The sequence below is a fragment of the Rhincodon typus genome, chromosome 34 (genome assembly GCF_021869965.1).
Source record: "Rhincodon typus isolate 14 chromosome 34, sRhiTyp1.1, whole genome shotgun sequence".
Taxonomy (NCBI): domain Eukaryota; kingdom Metazoa; phylum Chordata; class Chondrichthyes; order Orectolobiformes; family Rhincodontidae; genus Rhincodon; species Rhincodon typus.
In genome coordinates, this window is record NC_063365.1 from 6070788 (window position 1) to 6085530 (window position 14743).

The 14743-nt window shown below is 42.4% G+C and overlaps 2 protein-coding genes across 3 annotated transcripts in view; one reads left to right on the top strand and one right to left on the bottom strand.

Moving 5' to 3' along the window:
* Positions 1–1197, bottom strand: part of LOC125486844 (hypoxia-inducible factor 1-alpha inhibitor-like) — a 43883-nt gene extending 42686 nt beyond the window's left edge. The window contains exon 1 of the mRNA XM_048616175.1: positions 1066–1197. Coding sequence (XP_048472132.1) covers positions 1066–1197 — 132 coding nt within the window. The remainder of the gene's footprint in view (positions 1–1065) is intronic.
* Positions 1198–1345: 148 nt separating this feature from the next.
* On the top strand, positions 1346–13313 carry ndufb8 (NADH:ubiquinone oxidoreductase subunit B8). 2 transcript variants are annotated; one of them, XM_020518197.2, is made up of 5 exons: positions 1346–1737; positions 5453–5579; positions 7998–8097; positions 9347–9502; positions 13128–13313. In XM_020518197.2, the coding sequence occupies exons 1-5, from the start codon at positions 1644–1646 to the stop codon at positions 13218–13220; spliced, it is 570 nt and encodes a 189-aa protein (XP_020373786.1). In that variant the 5' UTR covers positions 1346–1643; the 3' UTR covers positions 13221–13313. The 2 variants fall into 2 exon arrangements, with proteins under 2 accessions (XP_020373786.1, XP_048472182.1); XM_048616225.1 differs by having other exon boundaries at positions 1496–1706.
* Positions 13314–14743: the final 1430 nt, after the last annotated feature.

Genomic DNA, 14743 nt, shown 5'->3' on the forward strand with positions numbered 1-14743 from the left:
CTCTCTCCCTCTCCGGGACAGACTGTGCCGGATCTCTCTCTCCCTTTCTCTGGGGTAGGCTGTGCTGGATTTCTTTCTCCCTCTTTCTGGGACAGACTGTGTTGGATCTCCCCCTCTCTCTGGGACTGACTATGCTGGATCTCCCCTTCTCTCCGGGACAGACTGTCCTGGAACGCTTTCCCTGTGTGAGACTGTGCTGGATCTCTCTCTCTCTCTGGGACAGACTGCGCCGGATCTCTCTCTCTCTGGGACAGACTGCGCTGGATCTCTCTCTCTCTCTGGGACAGACTGCGCTGGATCTCTCTCTCTCTGGGACAGACTGCGCTGGAACTCTTTCCCTGGGTCAGACTGTGCAGGATCTCTCTCTCTGGGACAGACTGTGCTGGATCTCTCTCTCCCTTTCTCTGGGATAGCCTATGCTGGATTTCCCTCTCCCTCTCTCTGGGACAGACTGTTGGATCTCTGCCTCTCTCTGGGACAGACTGTGCTGGATCTCCCCCCTCTCTCTGGGACAGACTGTCCTGGAACGCTTTCCCTGGGTGAGACTGTGCTTGATCTCTCTCCCTCTCTCTGGGACAGACTGTGTTGGATCTCCCCCTCTCACTGGGACAGACTGTGCTGGATTTCCCCCTCTCTCCCTTCCTCTGGGACAAACTCTGCTGGATCTCTCTTTCCCCCTCTCTCTGGGTCAGACTGTGCTAGATCTTTCTCCCACGCTCTCTGGGACAGACTGCGCTGGATCTCTCTCTTCCTCTTTCTCTCGGACAGACTGTCCTGGAATTCTTTCCCTGGGTCAGACTGTGCTGAATCTCTCTCCCTCGCCCTCTAGGCCAGATTGGGCCGGATCTCTGTCTCCCTTTCTCTAGGACAGGTCGTGCTGAATTTCTCTCTCTGGAACGTACTGTGCTGGATCTCTCCCTCTCTCTGGGTCACCCTGTGCTGGGATTCCCCCTGTCTCTCTCTGGGGCAGACTGTGCTGTTTACGGTACCTTTGAAGGGAATTTGCTGCCCTACCCCTTCACAGAGACTACAACCGTTTCCATCCGGCCCTGTGCCCCAATTTACCTCATTGTCTATTAGTGCCTCGACCCGCGGATCGCTGTGGGACATCCTGGGGATGTCCTTGGTGGTGAAGGTGTACTTCCTCAGCTGAACTTCGCTCCATTGCCGGTTTGCATCTGCACTCCGCTCCGCCATGTCCCGTCGCCGCTTCCCCAGGAGTCTGGCTCCGTGACCGACACCCACCAACCGACAGCCTCCCTTCACTTCAAATCCGCAAACAACCGTGAGCGCTCACGGGAACCACAACGCCGCCGAACTCGAGAGCCGGGACAGGGCACTGCGGCCTCGACTGAAACCAGTCACCTTCCGCCACACCGCCCCCGCTTGTCCGGAGGACTACATAGCTGACCACGGCTTCATCCCGGCGAGGAGCAAGTGACAGAAACTGAGCGCAGCCCGCCCCCTGGAGGCCGGGACGAATCCGTCCATCACTGAGGGTCCGCTGAACGCAGCATCACACGTCGCTCAATACGCATGCGTACGACTGCCCCTAGAGAGTCCAGCGCCTGCGCAGTGAATGATTTATCCCATCCGCCCCATCTGTATCCGATCTCTGAGCCTGCGCTGTAAAGGGAAGAGAAATGGCGTTGAGCGGTTGTTGGCTTCGTTGTCTGAGTCGGGGCGTAGGGAAAAGCCTGCAATTGGTAGGGAGCTCGGACAAATATGTCCGGGCTGGTGAGTACTGGTCATTAAATCCTTTGTCATAAAAGTCGACAGTAATGTGGGAGTCAATGAAAGTGCGGTAACCTTGGGACAGTTAGGGGTCAGCTTTAGGTACGGGACATTTCTATAGCAAATAAAAACCAAAAGAACCGCAGATGCTGTAAATCAGGAACAAAAACAAAGTTGCTGGAAAAGCTCAGCAGGTCTGGCAGCATCTGTGGAGGAGAAAACAGAGTTAACGTTTCGGGTCGGTGACCCTTCCTCAGAACACATTTCTAAAACATCCCTACGATGCGGAAGCAGGCCATTCGGCCCTACTAGTTCACACTGACTCTCTGAACAGCATCCCACCCAAACTCACCCCCCTACCCTTTCCCTGTAACCCTGCATTTCCCGTGGCTAATACACACCCCTGGACACTATGGGCAATTTAGCATAACCAATCCATCTAACTTGCACATCTTTGGACCGTGGGAGGAAACCGGAGCACCTGACAGAAACCCACGCAGATACAGACAATGTGTAAGCTCCACAACGACCGTCGCCTGATGGTCCGTGGCGCTGGGAGGCAGCAGTGCTGCCACTGTGCCACCCCATTTGAATCAACCTCAGATGTTCACTGTCCATCAAAGCTGACAGGTGGATGCAATGGCGGATGTTAGGTTTATTATCAGTAGGAGGTTGCAAAACGATCTAAAACCAGGTCTATAACCTCTCATTGATAATCTCAACCTGGCAGAGTAGAGTAGTAGCATTAATGCCTTAGTGAGAAACCCATAGATTAAATTCTTAGTTCACACATTTCCACACCTAAAGAGGGCTAATATTTCAGGTTATCTTTTGGATAAGATGTTAATCTGAGTCATTATCTATCTGTTCAGGTGTCTGTAAAGTGTGCTGGTTAACATCCATTCCTCAAAGAGCACCAGTGGCACCCTTATTTAAATTGTACTGTGGGTACACTGATAATGAGACTTGAAATTGAAAGAGCAAAATTAATTCTTAAAAAGTGACACCATGGAAAGGTAATAGTGGCACGTTTTCCATTTAATCAGAGATATAACAGTACAGATAAAGCTATAAGGGAAAAGTAGAGACCAATGGAAAGAGAGCTGTTAGTGTCCAATGTCATCAAATGGTGGTAGGTAACAATTGATGTGAGGATGGGGTAAGACAGATGAACATGGCAAACCATGATAGCAAATCTCATGGCAGAAGTGGTTACAAGTAGAAGTTTGAAATTTAAAACAAAGGCAGAAAATATTGGACATACTCAGTGGGTCAGGCAGCATCTGCAGAAAGAAACAGTCTTAACATTTCAGGTCAATTATTGAGCTGCTGAGTATTTCCAGCGTTTTGTACTTTAATATGTCAATATGTCTTTAAATGGTCCCTTCAACATTACTATGTGATATAAGATGTTTGCCAGAGGTGTTCAAAAAGATGAACTGAAAGGGAGATATTAGGGAAGGTGACCAAAAGATCGATACAGATGCTGCTTTCAGCAAAGTCTTAAAGATGTGTCAAGACAGTAGGGATGAGGAGCAGAATTCCAGATCTATCTATCTTCCCATGTTCCCTGCTGAAAGGCAAATCTGACTCAATCATGCCAAGATCTCCACTGCGACTAAGGCAAGGATGCTGGTCCTGAATGAATCCCAGCCACTGCTGCGATCAAACCCAATGTTCTGTGTACCAACCTGGCCATCCGGCCTATTGAGCCAACTGCTCCCTATCTCCATTCCCCCAATGAGTTGAATTACTGTGTCAGCATACAACTTTACATCTGTGTTGTATTTTGGAGATTTGGATAATGAGGGCACAAGTTCCAATTTTCTTGTAATCACATAACTGAGGAGCAATCTTTCTGGCTCCTAACTCCCTGCCATTGGTATGTGTTGGGTGGATATGCAGGTTGACACTCAACGGGTTTGGTTGTGTTATGAATGCACCTTCTGTGGTGAAATTCTAGATCATGAAAGCAAATATTTACAGCATAGAAGAAGACTCTTCAACCCACCAGGTCTGTGCTAGCTGACAAAGAATGATTATGTCCAATCCATTTTCTAGTTCTCAGGTCTATAATCTTGTAGTAACAGCCCTTTTGAGGGTTTCTGCCTTTACCACACTTTCAGGTAGTGAGTGATTATAGACCTAAGTCATCTTAAGTCATTGCAAGGATGAAATGAAGAGGGAGGGGGTATAATGCAGAAAAGAACAGTAAAAACAAAAAGGTCATGGTAGATGTACAGCTACAAGAGGTTACTGCAATATGGTGGGGTGAGATCATTGAAGGAATTTAAACACAAGAATTGTCATTTTAAGTTAGGTAACAAGGTGTAGGGCTGGATGAACACAGCAGGCCAAGCAGCATCAGAGGAGCAGGAAGGCTGACGTTTCGGGCCTAGACCCTTCAGAAAATGTAATTTTTAAGTTAGGTGTTTTGGAACTAGGATTCAGTGAGAATAGAGGTGATTGCATCAGAATTTGTGTGAAATAGGTTGGAAGCATTGTTGGATAAATACCAGTTTACAGCGGGTGAAAGAGATATGATGGATGGGTGAGCTTTGGGAAAGTTTAGTCTGAACATGAGAAGGGCATAGAAGAGGTCTTTAGCAGCAGGTGGAGTAAGGTGGATGGGAGAAGGGCTATGTTGTTCGGGGTGTGCTACAGGTTCACTTCTGAATTCTGTTTTCCAGCAATGTGTATTTTCACATGCATGTTGGACTGTAGACTGGAACTATAGACATATTTCTTTACACTCCATGGCAGACCAAAATCCCATCTGCTCTTGCTGCCTGTCTTTAGTGTGTGTTGTAAGTTTTCACAGGTTGATAATGAACCTGTTTGGCTGTATTATGATTGCACCTCCTTTGGGCGCCTGAACCCAGAATTTCTGGTCTAGAGGTAGGGACTTTACTAATTGTGTCATGAGACCTCAGGTTATACAGGTAGAAATAGTGGATTTGGGGTAGGAACTTCATCTCTGAGTCAAATAAGATGCTGAGGTTTCAAGCTTCTTGGTGCAGCCTGGGACTGTACTGGGTGATGTAAATAGAATTTTTAAAAATTCCTTCATTGGCTTTGGGTGGCATGGCCACCAGATGTTGCCCAATCCTAATTGCCCTTGAGATGTTGGTAGTGAGCCACCTTCTTGAAGCACTGCATTCTTTTTGTTGAGTGTGGAAGGACTTGAATAGATGACAAGGGGAGTTAAAAGTTAATCTCATTGCTGTGGGTCTGAATTGTAATGTGGGCCAGGCAAGGTGGGGAGAGCAGATTTCCTGCAGGGCAGTAGTGAACCATATGTTTTTATGTAACCAGTGAACGTTTCATAGTGACTATCGCTAATAGTCTCACTAGTATCCATGGTAGGTTTCAGACCTGTCTCTACAGTATCAGGCTGGGTGTCAAAATTACTAGTCTAGATTACTACCATCTCCTGTGAGAAGGGTAGCAAACTTGGCCGCTCACCCAGCATTCTCAACAAAAGAACCTATTTTCACAAGGGAGTTATCTGGGAGTGGGAGAATTTTACACAGCGCTAATAAATGTTGGTAATAGCTGTTGTCCTCCTGCTCCTGTGTCTCTGTCTGCAGTTATCAAAGTGTGTGCCACTAAACCATGTTCTGCCTCCTAGACAGGAATGGGAGATGCATCATTGAAAAAGGGCAGGTGAAAGGTTCACTTTGTTATTTTTGTTAATGCTTTGTGTTTTTCTTTGCAGCCTCTAGTATTTCTAAGGATATGCTGCCAGGTCCATATCCCAGCACGCCAGAGGAAAGAGCACAAGCAGCAAAAAAATACAATATGAGGGTGGAAGATTATGAGCCATATCCTGATGATGGAATGGGGTGAGTTTATTTCTGTAAAACAAGTTTCCTATTACATAAGGAAAATCAGATGTGTACCAAACTTTCACACATTGGTAGGAAAATACATAATCAAATGCTCCTGCAGCAAACTTTTTAAAGTTCATTCACAGGATGTGGGCATTGTTGACATTTATTGCACATCCTCAGTTGACCTTGAAAAGGTGATAAGGAGCTGCATTCTTTAATACAATTGACTGTGTTCCTAGAGATTTCAGTGTCACCCACAATTCTGAGAATCTGCATCAATAGGCCAGATTCTCAAATGTGGGTGACACTAAAAATTTCCTTCCTGGGGGGGACATTTTGAGCAATTTGTTCTTTGTGTTTTGGCAAACCAGTAGAGTATAAAACATAGGAGCAAAAATCAGCCATTTGACCCACTTGCTGAGATTGTGGTTGATTTGGTAATCCTCAACTCTACTTTTCTGCCTTATGCCTATAATCCTTAATCCCATTAAAAATATGTCTATCTCAGGCTTGAATACACTTAAAACCAAGCCTCAATAGCCTTCTGCAATAAAGAATTCCGCAGATTCACTAGCTCCTGAGAGAAGTAATTTCTCCTCATCTCTGTCGTACCCTAACACCTGCAATTATGTCTTCTGGCCCTAGAATCTCCAACAGGAGAAGAACCTTTCCACATCTATCCTTTTAAGCCCCCTAGGAATCTTCATGTTTCGATAAGGTCTCCTGTCATTCTGTAAAACTGAGTACAAGGCTAATCTATTCAACCTCTCCTCGTAGATAATCCTTCTACATCTGAGATTAGCATAGTGAACCTTCTCTGGACTGCCTTCAATGATTGTATATCTTCCATTAGAAATTGGGACAAAAATGTCTATAATATTTTAGCTGTGTCTGACCAGTGCTTGAATAGTTTTAGCAAGAAATCCCTATTTTTATACATTATTCCGTTTTGAAATAAAGACTAATATTCTATTTGCTTTCCTTATTACCTGCTGAATTAGACGCTAGCCTTTTGTGATTCCTGCATGAGAAACCCCAAATCCCTCTGTGCTACAGCTTTCTGTAGTCTTCCCCTTTAAATAATATTCAGCTCTTCTATTCTTCCTGCCAAAGTGCACAATTTCACATTTTCCCACTTGTATTCCATCTGCCAAGTTATTGCCTACTTGCTCAACCTGTCTGTATCCTTCTCTCGACTCCATGTCCGCTTCACCACCTGTCTTCCTTTGTGTCATTTGCAAACTTTCAATTTCCTGATCCACATCATTAGTAATAAATAACTGTGGCCACAGCATTGATCCTTGTGGCACTCCAGTGGTTACAGGTTGTTCTCCTGAAAATGCCCCTTTTCCCCAGGTCTCTGTCTTCTATTAGTTAGCCAATCCTCTATACATGTTAATTTACTATCCCAAACACCATGGGGTGTTATTATGTATAATTAGCTTATGTCATGACTTTTGGAATTCCAAATGTTACATCTACTGCTTCCCCCTTTTTTTTAATCGTGTTTGTGACCTCCTCAAGGAACACTAATAAATTTGTCAGGCATGATTTTCCCTTCATGAAGCCATGTTGACACTGCTTGATTATATTCTGTATTTCTAAGTGCTCTGTTTTCTCCTATATGATTTATGCTAACATTTTTCCAATAACACATGTTATGCTAATTTGCCAGTAGTTTCATGGGAGATGCACACGGGGAGAATGAGGACATGAAAGCGAGGATTGACAGAGGGAAGGAAGGATTTATTTTGAAAGAGGGTCTGAAACAAACCACTAAAGCAGTGAGAGAAGTGGGTATGAGAAGGAGAGAGAGAGAATAGATAAACTGGAAAACAAATAGAAAGGTGGTAGAAGATGGAAAAAAGTTATTACAAGTTAAGAGATGCAAAAAGATAGTGAGACAATGATATTTTATAAGGTATTTTTGTCCATCAACAGTGCTGGAAGATATTAAATCAGGCTTTTGAAACAAAACGAATTGAGTACATATGTGCAAATTTTGCAGATGTGCTGACTTGCAGAGGATAGATCCTGGGTTCCTGTGAAGTGCAGGAATTTATCGAATTGAATAACAACAGTAAAGTCTGCTGGATAAATATCCCATTTAATTGGACTTCAATTTAGTTTCTCTGTACAAGAAAAACTATTGATGTGATAAAGAAAATAAAAAGATAGCAGATTTTCCGATGAATATTTTGTAGGGGTCCAAATACCTGTTCGTAGAAATAATTTCACTGGAAAATTAGCTCTGTGGTTATAGTCTGCTGGACACTGCACCTGGACTATTGTGTTTTTTTCATTTTACATTGACCATTGTTCACTTCCCTTCTGTTTTCTGTCCTATGCTGGTCAGATCCAGCATAACTATTTCAGTTTCAGTCAAAGTTATTTTAGACTAAAGCTACAAGTTTAGTTTTCTCATAACAGATTTGGGGACTATCCAAAACTACCAGACCGGTCGCAACAAGAGCGAGATCCTTGGTACACATGGGATGAGCCCGACCTGCGAAGAAACTGGGGTGAACCGGTAATCCTGAGTATCCATGTAGTATTCCTGCCCAGTTGGCTCCAAGTTTATATTTCTGTAAAGTATTGAATATTTCTGAAGCCTAGTCCTTTAGTTATTGTAATGTTCCAAGAAAATAATAGTTCAAAAAATCCCAAGTGTTTTTCTATTTAACTTTATATTTGTATCATAGTTCACACCTAATCCCAATTCACTATGGGCTTGTGCAGTTTAAAGCAAGGATCATTGGACACCAATTATGAGTGAGGGAACATGTTTTTTTTTCATGATCAGTTAATTAGGTGAAAACTGAGAATCAAACATTGACTCTTCCTGGCCGTACGCGTCAGTGCCTGATATGTTGGCTAAAATAAAAGACAGAAGGTGAGATCTTGCATTTATAAAGCACCTTGATGACCTCAGAGTGTCCAGAAATGCTTCACCGTCACGTCTCCAAATAGTTGACTATTATGTTAGGGAAAGGTTCATGCATGTTCACAGAGCAGGGCTTCACTAACAGTACCAAGGAGAATGACCAACCAATTTGTTTAGATATTGGTTCAGAGATAAATGTTGGCTGGGCCATTGGTGCAACATCTGGAAGAGTTACTATGGAATATTTTGCATCTGCTTGATCAACCATACAGGATAGCACTTCAGTTTACCATCGTAGCAAAAAGATGGTACCTCTGATGATGCAGCACTCCCTCAGCATGCACTGATTTGGCAGACTGAAATTATGGCCTCAAGTTCATGCAGTTAAATTTGAATTTCCAATATAAGTGTGTTACCAGAAAAACTGCATATGACTGAAATAATTTTAAAGTTTTAATGAAGTTCAGAGTAGTGGATCAGTATCATTTGTTAGCATTTTGTCTCTTATGCAGGAAGTGTTAGTTTTGAGTCCCACAACAAACCTCGAGCATGTGATATGTGTGCTAAGTACACTGCAGTAATAAGGAAAGCTTGCATTCTGTGAAGTACCATTTGACTGCTTCAAACGTAAAGATATTGTAAGAAAAGCTGAAGATTTTCTTGATTTTAGCCAAGATACACTGGCAAGGCAGCCGAGTCACTGTTCAGTTTTTCAGTGTCATCAAATGATTTCAATGTGTTGCCCATCTAACAATAGTCTGCACAGTCTTCAAGTACCTCTTTTTTTATGTGGGTTACTTTGCTATACTTGGATGCTTTGATAAGGTGACATTTAACGTAAGCTTTTAAAATTCTACTTTAAATTTTATTTAATTTTTAAAATTGCTTTTTCCAGATGCACTGGGATTTTGACATGTTCATTAGGAATCGTGTGGACACCTCTCCAGGTCCTGTAGACTGGAGTACTATGGTCAAAACGTTGGGTGGCTTTGTAGGCTTTATGCTGTTCATGTTCTTCCTCGGGGAGTTATTTCCTTCATATCAGCCTGTGGTAAGGGTCTTAGCTGAGTTAACCTCTCATTATCTTATTCTGTCTTATTGATTTACTATGTTCAATGCTGCTGTGAACTTTGTTCTTTTAAAGCTGCAAACACACCACCCTAGATGATTCTCCATTTCACCGTATCCAAACTATACATGTTGGTGTGTTCGCTGAGCTGGGAGTTTTGATAACAAACATTTTTTCCCCTTTCTAGGTGACATCCTCAGTGCTGTGGAGCCTCCTGTGAAGCACTGTTGTCTTGTGCCAGTTCAAGTTTATATGGTCAGGTTTTTGCTGCTTCCAGTAGATCCCGGTCCCGGTTGTGCGTTGTTATGGTCGGTATATTGGGCCTAATTCACTGTGTTTGTTGATAGAGTCCACGGATGAATGCCAAGTGTCCAAGAATTCCCTGGCTGTCCTCTGTTTGGCTTGTCTCAGGATAGTAATGTTGTCCCAGTTGAAAGTGTAGTTTTTCTCATCTGTATATATTGAAACTAAGGACATCTGGTTGTGTTGTTTAGTTGCTAGCTGGTTTTTGTGGATGCGGGTTGCTAGTTATCTGCCTGTTTGTCCCACGTAGTTTTGTGCCGTCTCCGCATGGTATCTTGTAACCCATATTCGTCCTGTCAATGGTATCTATTGGGTCTTAAACCCTGGTTGGTTGCTGTCTTAGTGTGGCTGCCGGTTTGTGTGCTGTCATGATTCCTAGTGGTTTGACTAGTCTGGCTGTCAGTTTGGAGGTGTTTTTTATATATGATGAGGTGGTTATTGTTTCAGGTTTTGGTGTGTCCTGGTTGTGTTGTCTGTTGGCTAGGCATCTGTGGATGAAGCTGCGGGGGTATCCATTCCTGGTAAAGACCTTTTACAGGTCCAACCCAAGCTCTGGATCAGATACGTGGACGACACTTTTGTAATTATGAAAAGAACAGAAATTGAGAACACCCGCCAACTCATCAACACCATACTCACAGGGATCTAATTTACAAGAGAGGAGGAAAACAACAACAAACTCCCATTCCTGGACAAGATGGTGGAAAGAAAAGAGAACAGTGTCTTCACTACAAAAATATACAGGAAATCCACACATACTGACCAGGTCTTAAACTATCACAGCAACCTCCCCAACTCTCACAAAAGGAGCTACATTAGGACCCTGTTCAAATGGGCTGCTACACGCTGCAGCACACCCGATCTACAGAAGGAAGAACACCTCTACAAAGTCTTTACCAGGAATGGATACCCCCGCAGCTTCATCCACAGATGCCTAGCCAAGAGACAACACAACCAGGACACACCAAAACCCAAAACAATAACCATCTTATCATATATAAAAAACACCTCAGAACTGACAGCCAGACTAAGACCACAAGGAATGATTACAGCACACAAACCGGCAGCCACATTAAGACAGCAACTGACCAGGGTAAAGACCCAATAGATACAATGGACAGGACGAATGTGGTTTACAAGATACCATGCGGAGACTGTTTTAAAAAAAAAAGTGAGACAAACAGGCAGACAACTAGCAACCCGCATCCACGAACACCAGCTAGCAACTAAATGACACTACCAGGTGTTCTTAGTTTCAATACACACAGACGAAAAAAACCACACTTTCAACTGGGACAACACTACTGTCATAGGACAAGCCAAACAGAGGACAGCTAGGGAATTCTGGGAGGCTTGGCATTCATCCACAGACACCATGAACAAACACATTGAATTAGAGCCGGTATGCTGACCATTACAACGCACTAGCGGAAGCAGCAAAAACGTGACCATATAAATTTGAACCGGCACAAGACAACAGCACTCCACAGCACTGAGGATGTCACCTACAAAGGGGACAAAACATCTGCTATCAAACCTCTCAGCTCAGCGAACACACCAACATCTAAAACCAGCACCCGAGCTACAAATCTTCACTCAACCCTGAATATCCAAGCTATACTGAAATTAACACATTCTCAGTCACAGACCAGCAAACTTCTCTGCTGGAAATCTGAAATAGAAAATGCTAGAGATACTGAGGGTTTAGGAGGGATATAAGCCAAATTCTGGCAAATGGAACATAGATTAATTTAGGATATCTTGCTCAGTATCTCTATCTCTGTAGCAAGAGAAACGGTGAATGTTTCCATTTGATTTTAAAAAAAGTGAAGAGATATAAACAGTTCTTAAGTGTGTATTGAGATAGGGGAAGGGAGGAAAGAGCACAAGGGAAGGTCTCTGATGGATTTGGAAAGCAGAAGAGGTAACTGACAAAAGGGTACAAGGTACAATGAAAGAAGTAGAGAAACAAATGCTGGATCGAGAGGACATATAATTGGCGATAACAGAATTATCACTGACATATTTTACTTGAAAAATTAAAAATGGTTGTGATCTGAAATTAAATTCAAAGTTGAATGGAGTGTTAAAGTGTCAAGTTGAAGATGCTGGGCCAGATGCTATGTAGTCATGCAGTTTTACAGCATGGAACTAGACCCTTTGGTTCAACCCTTCCATGCCGACCAGATATCCTAAATTAATCTAGGTCCCATTTGCCAGAATTTGGCTTATATCCCTTTTAAATCCTTAAGTCCAATTTGTAATTGGTATTGTGCAAGAGATTCTTAGATCTTCATATTTTTGCATTGCAAACATATCTGTGGACGTTGAGTGAGAGTTGGATTGGGAAGTGTATTACCCTGTCTGAGTTGAACACTTTATTGGCACTCACTATCAAGGCTCATGGACTGCCCCACAAGGAAAAATATCCTTTCCATGTCCACCTGGTCAAGACCATTCAGGGCCCTACACACTTCAACAGAACAGAGAGACCAGGGGGTTCAGGTACATAGTTTATTGAAAATTATGTCACAGGTAGACAGGGGTGTAAAGAAGGCATTTCAAACATTTGCCTTCATTGCTCAGACCGTTGAGTTTAGGAGTTGAGATGTCATGTTACAGCTGTACAGGACTTTGTGAGGCCACTTTTGGAGTACTGTGTACAATGCTGGTTGCCCTGCTATAGGAAGGACACTCTTAAATTAGAAAGGGTACAGAAAAGATTTATTAGGATGTTGCCTGGACTGGAGGGCTTGAGTTATAAGGAGAGGCTGGGACTTTTTTTTTCCTGGAACGTAGGAGGATGAGGGGTGACCTTAGAGAAGTTTATAAAATCATGAGGGGCTTAGATAAGGTGAATAGCAAAGGTCTTTTCCCTAGGGTTGGGTGAGTTCAAAACCAGAGGGCATAATTTTAAGTTGAGAGGAGAAAGATTTAAAAGGGACCTGAGGGGCAAAATTTTCACACAGAGAGTAGTTTATATATGGAATGAACTGGCAGAGGAAGTGCTAGATGTAGATATAGATAAAACATTTGAAAGATATCTGGACAGGTCATGAATAGAAAAGGTTTAGAAGGACATGGGCCAAGTGCAGGCAGACTAGTTTAGTTTGGGAAGCTAGTTCGGCATGGAGAGTTGGACTGAAGGGTCTGTTTCCATGCTGTATGACTGTATAGTTACATGAGTTAAAATTTAAAAAAAAAACAGGATAATTATCTTCAGGAAAAGAGGGGAAAGATGTCCAAATGTGATGGATTGGGGTACATTGTCTTGACTAACATTTGACTTTAATTCTCTTTACAGGCTCCTAAACAGTATCCATACAATAACCTGTACCTGGAGAATGGAGGAGCACCTGACAAAGAAATGCCCGAAGTGCCCAATTATAAAATATGACCAGTCTTCTTTGTCTGGTTGTCAGGCAGTATTCATCTTGGAATGGTCTCTTATTCTGTACAGTTAAGAATGTAATAAATATCTGAATATTAATGATTGGCATCTCATTTATGGAAAATAAAAATGCTAACGTTTTAGGGATTATCCCTGCAGTTATGACGGAACAAAGAAATAGACAACATAAAAGAATCTAACCTTCTACCTTCCTTTTTGAAGTCTAAGCTTTCAATCAAAATAGATTTTGTAATCATGATTGATGGCTGCATTCTCTGTTGAGTCATTACTTCTTTTAGCTACGGGACCCAATGTGCCACTGATCTGATTATCTGATTTGATCATGGACAGCATGCCATTGTCTTCAGCTGTGAATCACAACTCAGTCTCAGATTTTAGGTCAAAATGCGAAAATATATGAAAGTGAGAAGTGATCTTATTATAACATACAAGTTCCTGAGGGGACTTGACAGAGTGGATGCTGAAAAGATGTTTCCATTTTGGGAGAAACTATACCTAGGGAGCTGGCTTAAAAAATGAGTTTTTGATATCAAATTGAGATGAGAATTTTTTTCCCTGAGGATAGTTAATCTGAAGTTCTCTTTCTTCAAAAAGAAGTGAAGGTAGAGTCATGGAACATTCTAACACTAAATTAGATATATCCTTTGACTCCCATGTCAAACAAATCTAAAAGGAAGAGGGTAGAGTTGAGGCTAAAATTAGATCAGCCAAGACTTTATCAACTGTCAGAGCTCCTGTTCCTAATTCACATGTTTATATGAAAAAAAAATTAGTACATAAGTAAACTGAATGGATATATTCAAAGCAATGAAACTCTTTCAATTGTTGGGAGTTAACATTGAAATAGTATGGCACGGACATCAAACTTCTTTGTGCGAGGGGCCATGTTTCAAGTTCTTTTGCGCTCTGGCTGGTGAGAGTTTCAGAAAGTAAAGGCAACAGACAATAGAATTAATCACAGCAACTAAAACTGTGCATCTTTATGCACGTGTGTGTGCTCGATGAAGTTTCGATAGGTTTAGCAAAGTGTGACAGTAAAGTTTGCATTTTATTCCACCTCCCCCACATACAGGCAGGCTCTCTCCCTAGTCCAGCTGTCTCGTCTTAATGGTGGATCTCCTCTTGTACGCTTTCTTAGAAAGGAAAATAATTCTAAGGCCATTCAGCCCTTCAAGTCTGCTTTGCCATTGTGTAAGGTCATTGCTAGTCTGATTGTACTCGCACTTCCATTATGAGTGTGTTATCCCTTGACTCCATTATCCATCAAAAATCTTACTCGCTCTTCACCTTAGACTGTCATAAGCATTAGACTGTCAATACTGAAGAAAAATATAGATCCTGTTCAAGTACAGAACTGTTCACTAGAAGCACACAAATAGTAGATTTGCTACAAAAAGTATTCCAGAAATGTAGGCAGAGATTCACTTAGAATAAGGACATCATAAATATGTAATCCACCAGGCTATTTGGATACGAATAACTGTAGATAGTTTGTTTGAATGGGGACG

What these genes read in the sequence shown, in the direction of transcription:
- ndufb8 (XM_048616225.1), top strand. Translation starts at nt 1,580, where the DNA reads ATGATTTATCCCATCCGCCCCATCTGTATCCGATCTCTGAGCCTGCGC. An exon ending in TATCCTGATGATGGAATGGG is followed by an intron (nt 5,580 to 7,997) that starts GTGAGTTTATTT and finishes TTCTCATAACAG; the next exon opens with ATTTGGGGACTATCCAAAAC. An exon ending in TTCCTTCATATCAGCCTGTG is followed by an intron (nt 9,503 to 13,127) that starts GTAAGGGTCTTA and finishes TTCTCTTTACAG; the next exon opens with GCTCCTAAACAGTATCCATA.